At 51.5% G+C, this 13628-nt stretch overlaps 1 protein-coding gene across 1 annotated transcript in view; it reads right to left on the bottom strand.

Annotated features, from left to right (window-relative positions):
- Positions 1-13628, bottom strand: part of Zan (zonadhesin) — a 94889-nt gene that overhangs the window by 18586 nt on the left and 62675 nt on the right. The window contains exons 52-65 of the mRNA XM_085836391.1: positions 12457-12598; positions 11845-12062; positions 10596-10737; positions 9988-10205; positions 9422-9563; positions 8846-9063; positions 8341-8470; positions 7733-7950; positions 6121-6310; positions 5527-5744; positions 3675-3816; positions 3128-3345; positions 2064-2190; positions 1427-1644 (exon numbers count right to left, since the gene is read on the bottom strand). Of these exons, the coding sequence (XP_085692517.1) occupies positions 1427-1644; positions 2064-2190; positions 3128-3345; positions 3675-3816; positions 5527-5744; positions 6121-6310; positions 7733-7950; positions 8341-8470; positions 8846-9063; positions 9422-9563; positions 9988-10205; positions 10596-10737; positions 11845-12062; positions 12457-12598 (2541 nt within the window). The remainder of the gene's footprint in view (positions 1-1426; positions 1645-2063; positions 2191-3127; positions 3346-3674; positions 3817-5526; positions 5745-6120; positions 6311-7732; positions 7951-8340; positions 8471-8845; positions 9064-9421; positions 9564-9987; positions 10206-10595; positions 10738-11844; positions 12063-12456; positions 12599-13628) is intronic.

The following is a 13628-nucleotide window of genomic DNA, read 5'->3' on the forward strand; positions in this document are numbered from 1 at the left end:
AAAAGAAGTAGCTAGAGACAGAAGTTCTAGGGAGACAGCTTTATGCCCTGTCTGAAGAATACACATTGTCCTCCCTGTCAACTCTATAGAAACAACCAGTCACAGGTGGAAAATACTGGAAAAAGTATTACAACTGGGATTTTTGGTATATTTCAGTAGGATTGTGCTTATCTAGAATCCCTCAGGGAGGGGCTGGGGGCGTGGCTCAGTGGTAGAACATCTGACTAGAATCCCCCAGGGAGGGGCTGGGGGTGTGGCTCAGTGGTAGAGCCCCTGCCTAGAATCCCCCAGGGAGGGGCTGGGGGCGTGGCTCAGTGGTAAGAACCCCTGCCTAGAATCCCCTAATGAGGGGCTGGGGGTGTGGCTCAGTGGTAGAGCCCCTGCCTAGAATCCCCTAATGAGGGGCTGGGGGTGTGGCTCAGTGGTAGAGCCACTGCCTAGAATCCCCTAATGAGGGGCTGGGGGTGTGGCTCAGTGGTAGAGCCCCTGCCTAGAATCCCCCAGGGAGGGGCTGGGGGCGTGGCTCAGTGGTAGAGCCCCTGCCTAGAATTCCCCAGGGAGGGGCTGGGGGTGTGGCTCAGTGTAGAACTGTGGCTTAGGAACTTCCTTAGGGGTCTGCCTATGAACATAGTTTAGTTACAGAGTAAAGCAGCCTAGTACTTGCCTTGAATTCCCAAGTGATAGACAAGTAAGGGAGATGTGTGGTTAGATGGTAGAGCACTTGCCTAGGCTGGACCAAGCTTCATACTGCCAGGCTAGTGATACAGATGCGGGTGGTGGAGGTGTGTGTGGGGGGCAGGGGGAACCTCAGATGAACAAAAGCAGAAGAAAGGAGAAATGCCTGCCAATCTCACTTTGAAAAGAAATGTTATTGTGTGTGTGTGTGTGTTTGCATGCGCACGTGCGCGTGTGGGTGCACATACACGTGCACAGGCCTTGGCACATGTGTGGTGGTCAAAGGACAACTTGTGGGAGTCAATTTTCTCCTTCAACCACATGAGCTCCAGAAATTCTCTTGGCCTTCAGTCAAATGCTTTTACCTACTGAGCCATATTCCAGGCATGCTGCTTCTTTTTAAACTAATATCTCTCTCTCTCTCTCTCTCTCTCTCTCTGTGTGTGTGTGTTCTCTGTTTAATCATGGCAACATATGTGTGGGTGTCAGAGGACAAACCTTGGGTGTCGGTACTCACCTTTCACCTTCTATTCAAACATTTTGGCAGCACCAGACTACCAAGTCCCTAAATTTGGGGGCATTACCTGTCTCTGCCTCCCATGTTACACACTAGCCTGGGATGTCGTGAAGGCTTCCTGCAAACAGTTCCCTGAGTGGCGGAGGCTCCGTGTCTTCATTCTTGTGCTGAATCAGGTCCTTACCCCCTGAGCCATCTGCCCGGGACCACCATCTTGCATCTGCGCACACTCACCGGGATGAGATCGCCCTGGGCGTCTTTGCAGCCACACTGAGTTCTGAGCACGCACTTGTTCTCACGCAGCACATAGTCAGCTTCACAGACACAGCCCTCCCTGCAGGTGGAGGGGGCTCTTGGGCTGGTGCCTCCACAGAGACCTTCTGGGTCAAAGCAGGATGGTAGACATGAGGGAAGGCAGGTGGTGTAGTGGCTGTGGGCTGGGCACTGTACAGCTATGGGGGAAGAGACAGTAATGTTAGCAGACAGGGACAGAGGGACCCAAAGACACAGAGGCTACAGAAACAAAATTGGGATGAATCACCAACACAGACTGTGTTTCTTTCTTTCTATTTATTTATTTATTTATTTATTTATTTATTTTTGTGTTTTGGTTTTTCCTTCTGTTAGTCATTCAGCAATCACTTACTGGGCATGGGCTGGATACCAGCCCTAAAGAGAGAACAAAAGAATGAATCTCCCAAGTCAATGTGGGACCCTAACCATTGAGAGAGTAGTACTGAAGGGACGCAGTCCAGAGAGGGCCCTCAATTTCTCTCAACCTCCAAAGCCAGGGGACTAAACTCTTTCTTGCCCTGTCTGACCCCTTCAGCCATAAGCACACCCTCCCCACCTTCCCCCATCACCCTCTTACTGATTTTGGAACAGTTACTGTTCTGGCACTGAGTCCCTGTAGGGCAGGTGAAGTTGTGACACTGGACAGCCCCTCCCACGCAGGCACAGCTCTGGGTGCAGCCCCTGGAGATCCAGGTCTTGCCTGCCTGCAGAAACCATGGGAAGGGAAAGGAAGTGAGGATGGAGAGGGTGTTCCAGGGATCTGGGCTCGCCTCCTGTCTGTCCTTCCTGTTCATCCACATGCTCTTTATCTAGCGAGTTAGGCGAGCACAGGCGGAGAGTTTGAAAAGGAACTGATGTGGGAAAGGGGGCTTATCAGCTGGTGCTCTTAAATCCTCAGCAGGGGCCTCTGAGGATCTCTCAGTCACACAACTCACCTGCCTAGCATTCCTCCATGAGAGGCTCGGGTGTGCCTCCGGGGGTCGGGGGTCGACTCTTCCACGGATGGACTGGGGGTGTGGCCTAGTGGTAGATCATTTGCCTAGCCTGTCCCAGAACCTGACTAGCTTTCAAACTCAAGGGTCAGCCAGCCAGCCAGGAGCATCCCAGGCCTAGTAGTAGATCATTTGCCTAGCCTGTCCCAGAACCTGACTAGCTTTCAAACTCAAGGGCCAGCCAGCCAGCCAGGAGCATCCCAGGTAGAGACAATTAGAAAGGAGCAAGGAGAAAGTGGACCACGGTTCAACTTTTAAAATGTTTCATATGGCTACAAGGATGATTTTGCTGTTAAGAGCACTTGCTGCCTTGTAGAAGAACCGGGGTTCAATTCCCAGCACCCATATGGCAATTTACAACTCTTATAACTCCAGTACCAGGGGATCCAGTGCCCTCTTTTAGCCTCTGTGGGCACCAGGTTCTCAAGTGATGCACATGAATGGAATACATGCAAGCACTCACACACATAAAAAGAAATCTTTATAAAGATTGCACAACGTGTGTGTGTGTGCGCATGCGCTGGCCCACAGGTAACATGCCTATCTGCAGTGGGTTGTGGAGATTCAGTCTCAGGTCTTCCTACTTGCACAAAAAAAGCAGCTGACCCATTGACCTGGCACCCCCAGTCCCATCTCCACACCCACTCACCGGGATAAAGCCACCCTGGGCGTCTTTGCAGCCACAGTGAATTTGGAGCACACACTTGTGATTATGCACCACATAGCCAGGTTGACAGAGGCAGCCCTCCTTGCAGGGAGACGGGACTTTGGGACTGGTCCCCTCACAGTGGCCGTCCAGATCAGTACAGGAACGTGAACATGCGGGAAGGCAGTTTGTGTAGTGGCTGTGGGCGGGACACTGCAGAGCTATGGGGTGGAAGGGATTAGGATTACTGGATGGGGCCCAATGCCCCTCAGAGCTTGAGGCTTTTGTCCCTGTTGCTACTAGTTTTGAGAAAACTCACTGAGCATGGGATGTGTGTCAGGCCCTTAGCAAAGTAATAAAAAATGACCTCTCAGCTAAATGAAGACCACCAACCAGTGATAAACCAGCGCCAAGAAAGGTCTCAGCAGAATCCCTCCCCATTGTGGCACCTAATATCCCAGCCTCTGAGCCCAGGGCCTAAGCGCCTTTGCCTTGTCTTTGATCCCTACAGCCGCGAGCACCCTCCCCACGTTGCCCATGGCTCCCTTACGGATTTTGGCACAGGTTCTGCTGCTATCGTTGCTCTCCCTGCAGTAAGTCCCTGGGGGACACTGGAAATCCCTGCACTGCATGGCGCCTCCCATGCAGCTACAATTCTTAGTGCAGTCATTGGAGATCCAGGTCCTGCCTGCCTGCAGAAGCCGTGGAAAGAGAAAGGAAGTAAGGAAGAAGCCAGCCCTAAGGAGACAGTCCCACTGTTCCAGGGTGGGTAGGTTTGTCTTCACTGTCTGCAGGCTTCCCATCTACTGAATCAAAAAACCATGGGTGGACTTTGGATCCAGGGCTCTGAGTTAACCTACCCGAAACTCTGCCTCATCTATGAATAGCTGGAGCACGTGAAAGGGCGGATCTTTTTTTTTTTAAGATTTATTTATTTATTTATTTATTTAATGTATGAGTACACTATAGCTGTCTTCAGACACACTACAATAGGGTATCAGATCCCATTACAGATGGTTGTGAGCCACCAGGATCTCTGGAAGAACAGTCGGTTCTTAACTGCTGAGCCATCTCTCCAGCCCCTGAAAGGGCTGATCTTGCTGATCCAAAGCTGCTAGATCTCCATGATACAGGGTAACAACAGGATAACCAAGAAGAGTCCCGGTGAGGATCCAATAGCAGAAGCCAGAGGCCTCAAAGCAGACCAGTGACTTACTGTAACATTTGCAAGGTAAGATGTGTGGACAGAGACGGGTACACTGGAGGACAGACACGCTGGGATGCGCTGCGGCCTCCACGGCAAGAGGCTTTCTATGGTTTGGTTTGGTTTGTTTACTTATTTTTGTTTTCTTTTGGTGGGGAGGTTGTAGGGGCTGAGGGTGGCTATGAAGGGACAGGGCAGTGAGCAGGATGAGGTGTGTGATGCTAAACTCACAGAGTCAATAAAAAGTAAAAAAAACCAACTATGAATGGAAAATATTCGAAGAAATAATTGCATTTGGGGCTGTGGGCAAATCTTAGAGGCATAACACCTGTCTGGAGCCCTGCAGTTAGGAACTGGAGACATGGGTCAGTTACAGACAGCCTGCCTGGAACTCTCCCTGATGGGCTGCCCGGCATGGTAGAGCATCTGTCTTTCCTGTGCCAGGCATTGGCCATCCTTCATTCTCCAGGGTCAGTCCTAAAGATAGGTGCATCCGCGTGGCAGAGCACACCTTTAATCCTAGCACTCAGGAGACAAAGTCAGACAGACAGATCTCTGTGAGTTCGAGACCAGCACTCTCTGTGTACACAGTGCATTTCAGGACAGTCTGGGCTATGTAGGAGGAGGAACTGATACTAAAATCTGATTCCCTAATTTTTTCTTGATCCCCTAATTTTTATGTCAATAAAGACGGCAGAAGCCAATCGTTCGTTGGGTGAAGAGAAAACGGTGGGATTTCCAGGTCCCAAGAGGAAGAGGAGGAAAAGACAGAGAGAAAAGGGCTTTTCCAAAAAAAAGAAAGAAACAAAACAAACAACAATACAGTCACATCCAGGGTTAACAAAAGCTGATGGAAGAAGTAGCATTTTACTTCTATAAATCTTAGTGTGTGAGTCTTCTCACGTATGCTGTGTTTGGAGTATTTGTACATGTATGTCTGAAGGTCAGAATATAATCTGGGGCCATGCTCCTCACCTCTATCTTGTATTGGGAGGGTGTTTGTTTTTGTCTCTGTCTAATCACAAGACTAGTTAGCCTGGGGTTCTCTTGTCTCCAAGTAGAAGCTAGAGGCGGCCATGACGAGCTTACATAGGTTCTGAGGATTCAAAGTCAGGCCCTCACACTTGCAAGGCAAACATTTTAACCAGTGAGCCATCTCCTCAGCCACCCACCGACCCCACTCTCCGAGTCCACTCACGGGAATGAGGCCACCCTGGGCGTCCTTGCAGCCACACTGAATTTGGAGCACACACTTATCGTTATTTAACAAGTAGCCGGGTTGACAGATACAGCCCTTTTTGCAGACAGAGGGGGCTTTGAAGTTGGATTCCACGCAGCTGCCATCCAGGTTGGAGCAGGAAGGTGGACAGGAGGGAAGGCAGCTGGTGAAGTGGCTGTGAGCTGGGCACTGCAGAGCTGTGGGGGCAGAGAGGGTGGAGTTAATGAGGAGACCCAAGAGAGCTCAGGTTAGAGAAACTGTAGACAGCAAGAGGAGCAACAGAACTAACTGTAGGCCTTGTTTTCCTTTTGTTATTCATTTAGGGAACATTTACTGAGTGTGGGCTTTTTTAGCCAAGCCCTGGGGAAGAAGGTATGAAGGCTGATTTTTAGTAAGTGTGGGAGACTAAAAATGATGTCTCTCTCAAGTCAGCGTGGGAGACTAACCATGGGAGATTTAAAGTGGGAAAGGGCCCAGCCCAGCCCAGCCCAGGGTGTCCAGAATTCCTCTCTACTCTGGGACCTCCTATCCCCAACCTCCAAGATCAGAGGTCTAAGCTCCTTTATGCCCTACCTCTGATCCCTCCAGCCATGAGCACACCGTCCCCCATGGCTCCCTTATGGATTTTGGTGCAGTTACTGCTGCCGTCACCACCGTCTCTGCAGTAAGTCCCCAAGGGACACTGGAAATTCTGGCACTGAACAGCCCCTCCTGTGCAGGCACAGCTCTGGGTACAGTCCTTGGAGGTCCAGGTCTTGCCTGCCTGTGGAAGTCACAGGAAAAGAAAGGGAGGGTGTCCTAGAGAGACAGACTCACCTCCTGTCGCAAGGAGTTGCATTTGCCCTCTGTCTACAGGTTTTACAACAATTGAGTTAAACAGCTAGAGATGGAAAATATTGAAAAAAAAAGATTATATCTAGGGCAAATGAGTTAGCTCCATGGTAGAATATCCGTGTAGAATCCCCCAGTGAGAGGCTAGTAGTATGTCTCAGTGGGAGAGCTCCTGCCTAGAATCCCCCCCAGTGAGGGGCTGGGCGTGGCTCAGTGGTAGAACACAGGCCTACAATGCTCAGAAGGGACTCTAAGCAAGGCTTAGTCACAGCTAACTTGCAGAGTCATTATTGAGAGGCCAGGTACATGGCTCAGTTGTAGAGTTCTTGCCCAGCAAGTGCCAGGCCCTGACCAAGTTTCAAACTCAAGGGCCAGCCAGAAACGCAAGCCAAGACACATGAGGAGGTCAGAGAACAACTTGTGTGAGCCAGTTCTTTCCTTCCACCATGTGGGTCTTGCTGATCAAACTTGGGTGTTCAGGCTTGAAAGCAAGTGTCCTTTTGGAGCCATTCTCTGGCTCCTAGCTTTGTAAAACAGTAATCTTTACTTAAAAATCAATTATGTAGCAGCTTGTGTGCCTATGCTAATTATGTGCTCTGCATTTAGGTTAAAGGAAGCCTGTCCCTAGTTGGCTCTGATTGGGAAATGAAGTTGTCATTGGCCAATAGCTGGGCAGGGAGAGAGAGGAGGGAATTTAAGGATTCCAAGGCAAAAGGCAGGAGAAGAGAAGAGAGGTCCGCCATGAGAGGGGCATAGGGCGGACCATGCTGTGAAAGAGCAGGTGGGTGAGATGACCAAAATATTGGTGCAAAGGGAAAGCGGCCCCATGGGAGGGCTGTCCAGAAGGAACGGGGGCAGTAAAGATAAAATATAGATTTAGAAAGGGTTAACTCAGGAATATTGGAGGGCAGTGTATTAGCTTCGGGGGTAGGGGTGGGGGTGGGAGGGTAGGAAGTGCCCAGCCATTGAGCTAGGTAAGGCATATTAAAAATAATCTGTTGTGTGTGTGTGTGTTCCATTCTTGAATGCAGAGGTCTTGGGTGGATGCAGAGCCCTGCATGCCTCCACCAGAAGACAGAGCCAGGAGATAGAGCAGTTTAAGTAGAGGAGAAGCAGTCAGAGTGTTGATTGGGTCTCACTTTCTCCAGCTTGTACTGAGACTGGGGGGTCTCCTAGTCTCTTGTTTCATTGTTGCTATTCTTCCCAGTGAACACCTGGCCAGCCACCTTGCGAGTTTCTGGGGATTCCAAGCCCAGCTTAACGTGAGCACCTGGGATTTAAACTTGGAGCCTTGCCCTTGCACAGCAAGCACTTGGTCACCAAGCCATCTTCCCCGCTTCCCGCACCCACTCACCGGAACAAGGCCACCCTCAGCATCTTTGCAGTCGCAGTGAGTTTGGAGCACACACTTGCCATTATTCAAGAAGTAGCCAGGTTGACAGAGGCAGCCCTCCTTGCAGGTGGAAGGGACTTGGGGGCTGCTCTGCTCACAGCTGCCATCCAGGTTGGCACAGGAAGGTGGACAGGAGGGAAGGCAGCTGGTGAAGTGGCTGTGAGCTGGGCACTGCAGAGCTGTGGGGCAGGAAAAGCAGGGTTAGTGGAAAAGATGAGAGGCAAGCCAGGTCTATAGGAGCTATAGGTCTATAGGAGCTATAGGTCTATAGGAGCCAGGTTAGGGAGAATGAAGGAAGCCTTGGGACTCACACTTTTATTGTTCATTCTAAAAACATTTGTTTGCTAAGCATGGCTCTCGTGACAAGTACGTATTAGAAGAAAGTATAAAGAATGGATCTCCCAAGTCGATACGGGAGGCCACCCACTGGGAGACTAACACTAAGAAGAGACTCGGCTGTGGTACTACAGAATCTACCCCTACTGCGGGCTCAGAGGAAGCAAGCGCCTTGTTGCTTTGCTCTGGTCTCTCCAGCCATGAGCCCCACCTTTTCCCCATGGCTCTCTTACGTATTTTAGCACAGTTATTGCTGTGGTTGCAGTACGTTCCGGGTGGACACTGGAAATTCTGGCACTGAATGGTCCCTTCCACGCAGGCACAGCTCTGGATACAGCCTGTGGAGAGCCAGGTCTTGCCAGCCTGCAGAAGCCACAGGAAATGGAAGGAAGGAAAATCTGAGGGTGGCCATTTATGTGTGTGTGTGTGTGTGTGTGTGTGTGTGTGTGTGTGTACGCCCATGTAAGTATATGCATATGACTGTCCATAGAGGCCAGAAAACACATCAATCTCTTGGAGCTGAGTTTTAGGTGTTTGTGAGTAACCTCACATAGTGCTGGGACCCAGACCCCAATCCTCTTGTTAGACAGGTATGTAGGTATGTGCTCTTAATCACTGAGCCACCTCTGTGTCCCCTCTTGCCTGGTGTACTTACATCTGCATCCTTGTCTATAGATTTCACACCAGTTGAGTCTACTGGCTGTCCCCTCCACCATGCTGATGTCCATGCTCACTCACCGGAATGACAGTACCCTGGGCGTCTCTGCAGCCACACTCAATTTTAAGAATACACTTGTCTTTATCCAGCACATAGCCAGGTTGACAGACGCAGCCCTCCTTGCAAGTAGAGGGGCCTTTAGGGCTGGTGCCCCCACAGAGGGCACTGGGGTCCAAGCAGGAAGGGAGACAGAAGGGAAGGCAGTCGGTGTAGTTGCTGTGGGTGGGGCACTGCAGAGCTACAGGATTAGTGGAGAGGGCACAAGGAAACAGAGGCTGTGAATATCAGACTAGGCAGAATGACCACCAAAGCCTGGGTTTCCCCTTCTCATTGTTCAAATGGTAACCATTGCTGAGGAAATGCTACACCTCCAACAGGGAGGACAGAAGGAAAGAATAACAGTTCTTTCTAACCAAGTTCCGAAGACTTACCACTGAGAGACTAACACCAGAAGGGACTCAGCCACGCCCTGTGACCCTCTCCCCCATGCCTCCCTCCTTATCCTCAACCTCTTAAGTGGGGGGGGGGGTTAATCTTCTTCTTGCCCTGTCACAGCCATGAGCACCCCACCCCTCTCTCCCCCACGGCTCCCTTACTTATTCTGGCACAGTTACTGCTGCCATCTTCATTGTCCTTGCAGTAAGTCCCTGGGGGACACTGGGAACTCTGGCACTGAACAGCCCCTCCCATGCAGGCACAGCTCTGGGTACAGCCTGGAGAGGTCCAGGTCTTGCCTGACTGCGGAAGCCATGGGAAAAGAAAGAGAACAGAGGGGTTGATTAAAGGAAGACAACCTTAGGCCCGTCGAAGGGGTCTTCATTTCCTCTCCCATTCTCTGGGACCACATCTATTGCGACAACCATTAGGACATGGAAAATATGTGAATGGGGTGAGCTCGGCAGTAGGCTACTTGACTAGAATCTGTTTCAACAGACAGCCTCTGCCTAGAAATACCAGTAAGGGACTAGGGCATGCTTCAGTGGTCCAACAAGAATCCTACAAGGGGCTAGGAATGGTTCTTATGCATTTGTCTAGCCTATGCCAGGACAGACCTTCATTCACATTCCAAGGCCAGCTCTACAGACATGAACACTGCGTGTGAACAGCACAGACTAAGAGACGCAGAATAAAAAGGCATTCCCACTCCCTGCCTCCCACTCACCGGGATGAGAGCACCCTGTGCATCTTTGCAGCCACACTCAATTCTGGGCACACACTTGTCCCTATCAAGCACAAAGCCAGGGTGGCAGAGGCAGCCTTCCTTGCAAGTGGAGGGGACTCTGGGGCCAGAGGCTTCACAGTGGCCCTCTGGGTCCGAGCAAGAAGGTGGACAGGGGGGAAAGCAGTCAGTGTAGTGGCTGTTGGCTGGACATTGCAGAGCTGTGGAGTGGAGGGAGAGTAGGGTGAATGGAGCGGATCAGAGGAAGCCCACAGAAGAGAGGCTTCTGTGCAGAAAGCAGACTCTACAGAAAGCCCGAGAGATCCTGCTCACCCCTCCCCCATTTGTTATTCATTCAGCAAGCATTCACTGAGCTTGCCCTGTTCACCAATACAAGAGTAAGTAGAAAAGGGGGGGGGCGCTCCCACAAGTCCATGTGAGAGAATAACATTGAGGAGGGACTCAGCCCACTCATGGCCACCATGGCCCCTTACTGTGATACCTTCTATCCCCAACCTCTAAAGCCCAGGGGACTAAGCTCCTTCTTGCCCTGCCTCTGGTCCCTACAGCCACCAGGACACCTTCTCCACCCTCCCGACCTGGCTCCTTACGGATTCTGGCACAGTTACTGCTGCCATCTTCATTGTCCTTGCAGTACGCCCCAGGGGGACACTGGAAACTCAGGCACTGGATACTTCCTCCTGTGCAGACACAGCTCTGGGTGCAGCCTCTGGAGACCCAGGTCTTGTCTTCCTGCAGAAGGCACAGAAAGAGACAGGAAGTGGAGGAAAGAGGGGCTGGCTAGAGACGGCCTCACACATTTACTGATCAACCAATAGCAGGTAGAAAATGTTTGAAAAATAAATTTCTGTCTGTTGCTATGTGTGTAACTCAGCAGAGTGGAACCTGCCTAGAATCTCCCAGTGAGGCGCTGGGGGCTTGGGTCATTAGCAGGGCTTCTGCCTGAAATCCTAGGTTAGGGCACTGGGGGATGGGCCAGTGGTAGGAATGCTGTCTCTAAATCCTATAGCAGGGACTGGGGAGCATAGCTCAGGTTGCAGAGTATCTGACTAGAATCCTCAGGGATGAATGGTGTGCAGCTCTCAAGTAGACTATCACCCCCAGTGAGGGGCTGGGGAGTGGCTCAGTGGCTATGTGCTTGCCTCCCCTGTGCCTGGGCCTGAACAACCTTCACATTCCAGTACCAGCCATACAGACTGGAGCACCCCAGGGGCACAGAAGCATAAGAAATGAGCTAGTGGCTCCCAATCTACGTGTGTTTTCTTTTCATGGATTGGCTGGGTAGTCTGTTTTTGAGACAGGTTTTCAGTATAGAGTCCTGGACAGTCTAGAACTTGCTATGTAGAACAGGCTAGTCTTGAACTTTAGGGATCCACCTGACTCTACTGGGATTAAAAAAATCAGCCACCACCCCTCTTCTTCACTCACCGTCCTGTGTGTGTGAGTGTGTGTCTGTGTGAGTATGTTTGTGTGAGTGTGTCTGTGTGCGTGTTTGTGTGAGTGTATGTGTGTGTGAGTGTGTCTGTGTGTGTGTATGTGAGCATGCATGTGCACACTCAGACATGGAGGTCAGAGGATAATGTCCCTGTCTGTCTCTTTCTCTATCCTTTTTGTTGTTCGTCACCATGACACACACAAGACTAGCTTTCAAGTTTCTGAGGATTCTGCTGTCTGCCTTTCCCATATCCCCGTAGAAGCAGTGGGAGTGTAGACATAGGCTCTGTCCATCTTACATTATTGTGGGAATTCAAACCTAGGTCCAAACACTTGCAGGATGAATACCTCATAATGGAGTTATTTCCCCAGCCTCCACCAATCCTACCATCTGCTCCCACTCACTGGTATGAGAGCGCCGTGAGCATCTTTGCAGCCACAACGATTTCTGAGCAGGCACTTGTTGTTACTCAGCACGTAGCCAGATTGACAGATGCAGCCTTCCTTGCAAGTGGAGGGGACTTTGGGACTGGCTCCCTTACAGAGGCCATCCGGGTCCAAGCAGGAAGGCAGACAGGAGGGAAGGCAGTTGGTGAATAGGCTGTGGGCTGGGCATTGCAGAGCTATGGGGTAGAAAGGGTAGGGTTAGTGGAGAGGCCCAGAGGCAGCCTGAAAAAGCAGAGGCTGCAGAAACCAGGCTGGGCAGAATGAAAAAGAGATCTTGGGGTTCTCCCCATTTTTTGTTATTCATTCAGTGAACATTTATTGGGCGTGGCCTACGTGCCAAGCTTTGAGAGAAGAAACTTAGAATGGATGACCCAAGTCATTGTCAGACACTACTGAGAGACTAACCCAGAGAAGGGTCTCAGCAGAGCTATGGATTACCAGAACCCCTCTCTACTGAAGGACCTCAGTATCTTGACCTCTTAGGGCAGAGAACTAGGCTCCTTTTTGCCTCGCCTCCAGTTCACCCAGCCATGAGCACCCACACCCCACCCTCCCCCACGGCTCCCTTACTTATTTTGGCGCAGTTACTGTTGCCATCTTCATTGTCCTTACAGTAAGTCCCTGGGGGACACTGGGAACTCTGGCACTGAACAGCCCCTCCCATGCAGGCACAGCTCTGGGTACAGCCTGGGGAGGTCCAGGTCTTGCCTGCCTGTGGAAGTCATGGGACGAGGTAGACCATCAGGACAGAGGAATTGGATAGAGTTTCACATCCTGTTTCAGGCACTTAGGTTCGCCATCTATCTATCCTTGGCAGTCAGGAGTACCTATCTGTGTCTAAAGTATTTTAAGGAAAGACGGCTTCTCTTGCTGTGTGCACAGATCAGCAGTAGCACCTGCCTAGACTGTTCCACTGCGAGTGTGGGAGTTGCTCAGTGTTGTATGATGACCTGGGAATATAGTTCAGCTATAGGACACCTGATCAGATCCCCCATTGTGAGGGGACTGGTGTGACTTGCATACACTTGCTATCTCCCCTCGGTGAGGGCCAGAGGTGCAGGCTCTGTGGTAGTGCACTCACCTAGCCTGCCGCAGAACATGACCTGCACACTCACACTCCACAGGCAGTCACACAGACAGGAGCACTCCAGGTAAGACTACTTGACCTTCTCAGTCCTACGTTGGTTTTCAAACCATTCTCTACCTCCTCTCCTCTCCCCTCCCCTCCCCTCCCCTCCCCTCCCCTCCCCTCCCCTCCCCTCCCCTCCCCTCCCCTCCCCTCCCCTCCCCTTCCCCCTCCCCTCCCCTCCCCTCCCCTCCCCTCCCCTCCCCTCCCCCCCTCTCCCCCCCTCTCCCTCCCTCTCCCCCCCTCTCCCCCCCTCTCCCCTCCCCTCCCCTCCCCTCCCCTCCTCCCCCCTCCTCCCTCCTCCTCCTGCTCCTCCTCCTTCTTCTTCTTCTTCTCTCTCTCTCTCTCTCTCTCTCTCTCTTTCTCTCTCTCTCTCTCTCTCTCTCTCTCTCTCTCTCTCTCTCGTGTGTGTGTGTGTGTGTGTGTGTGTGTGTGTGCGCGCGCAGGCTCACTTAAGTGCCCACAGAAGAGGACAATCCTGGGTGTTGATCCCCCCTTTTCACCGTGTACTGAAACAGAGTGTCTCTGCATCTCTCTCTCTGTCTCTCTCCTGCCCCCATTCTCCCTGTCTCCTTCCTCCCCTCAGTTCCTTGATGTTGTCCACTACTGTCTCACA

The sequence above is a fragment of the Mus caroli genome, unplaced genomic scaffold (assembly GCF_978045245.1).
Source record: "Mus caroli unplaced genomic scaffold, Mus_caroli_1 scaffold_4, whole genome shotgun sequence".
NCBI lineage: Eukaryota > Metazoa > Chordata > Mammalia > Rodentia > Muridae > Mus > Mus caroli.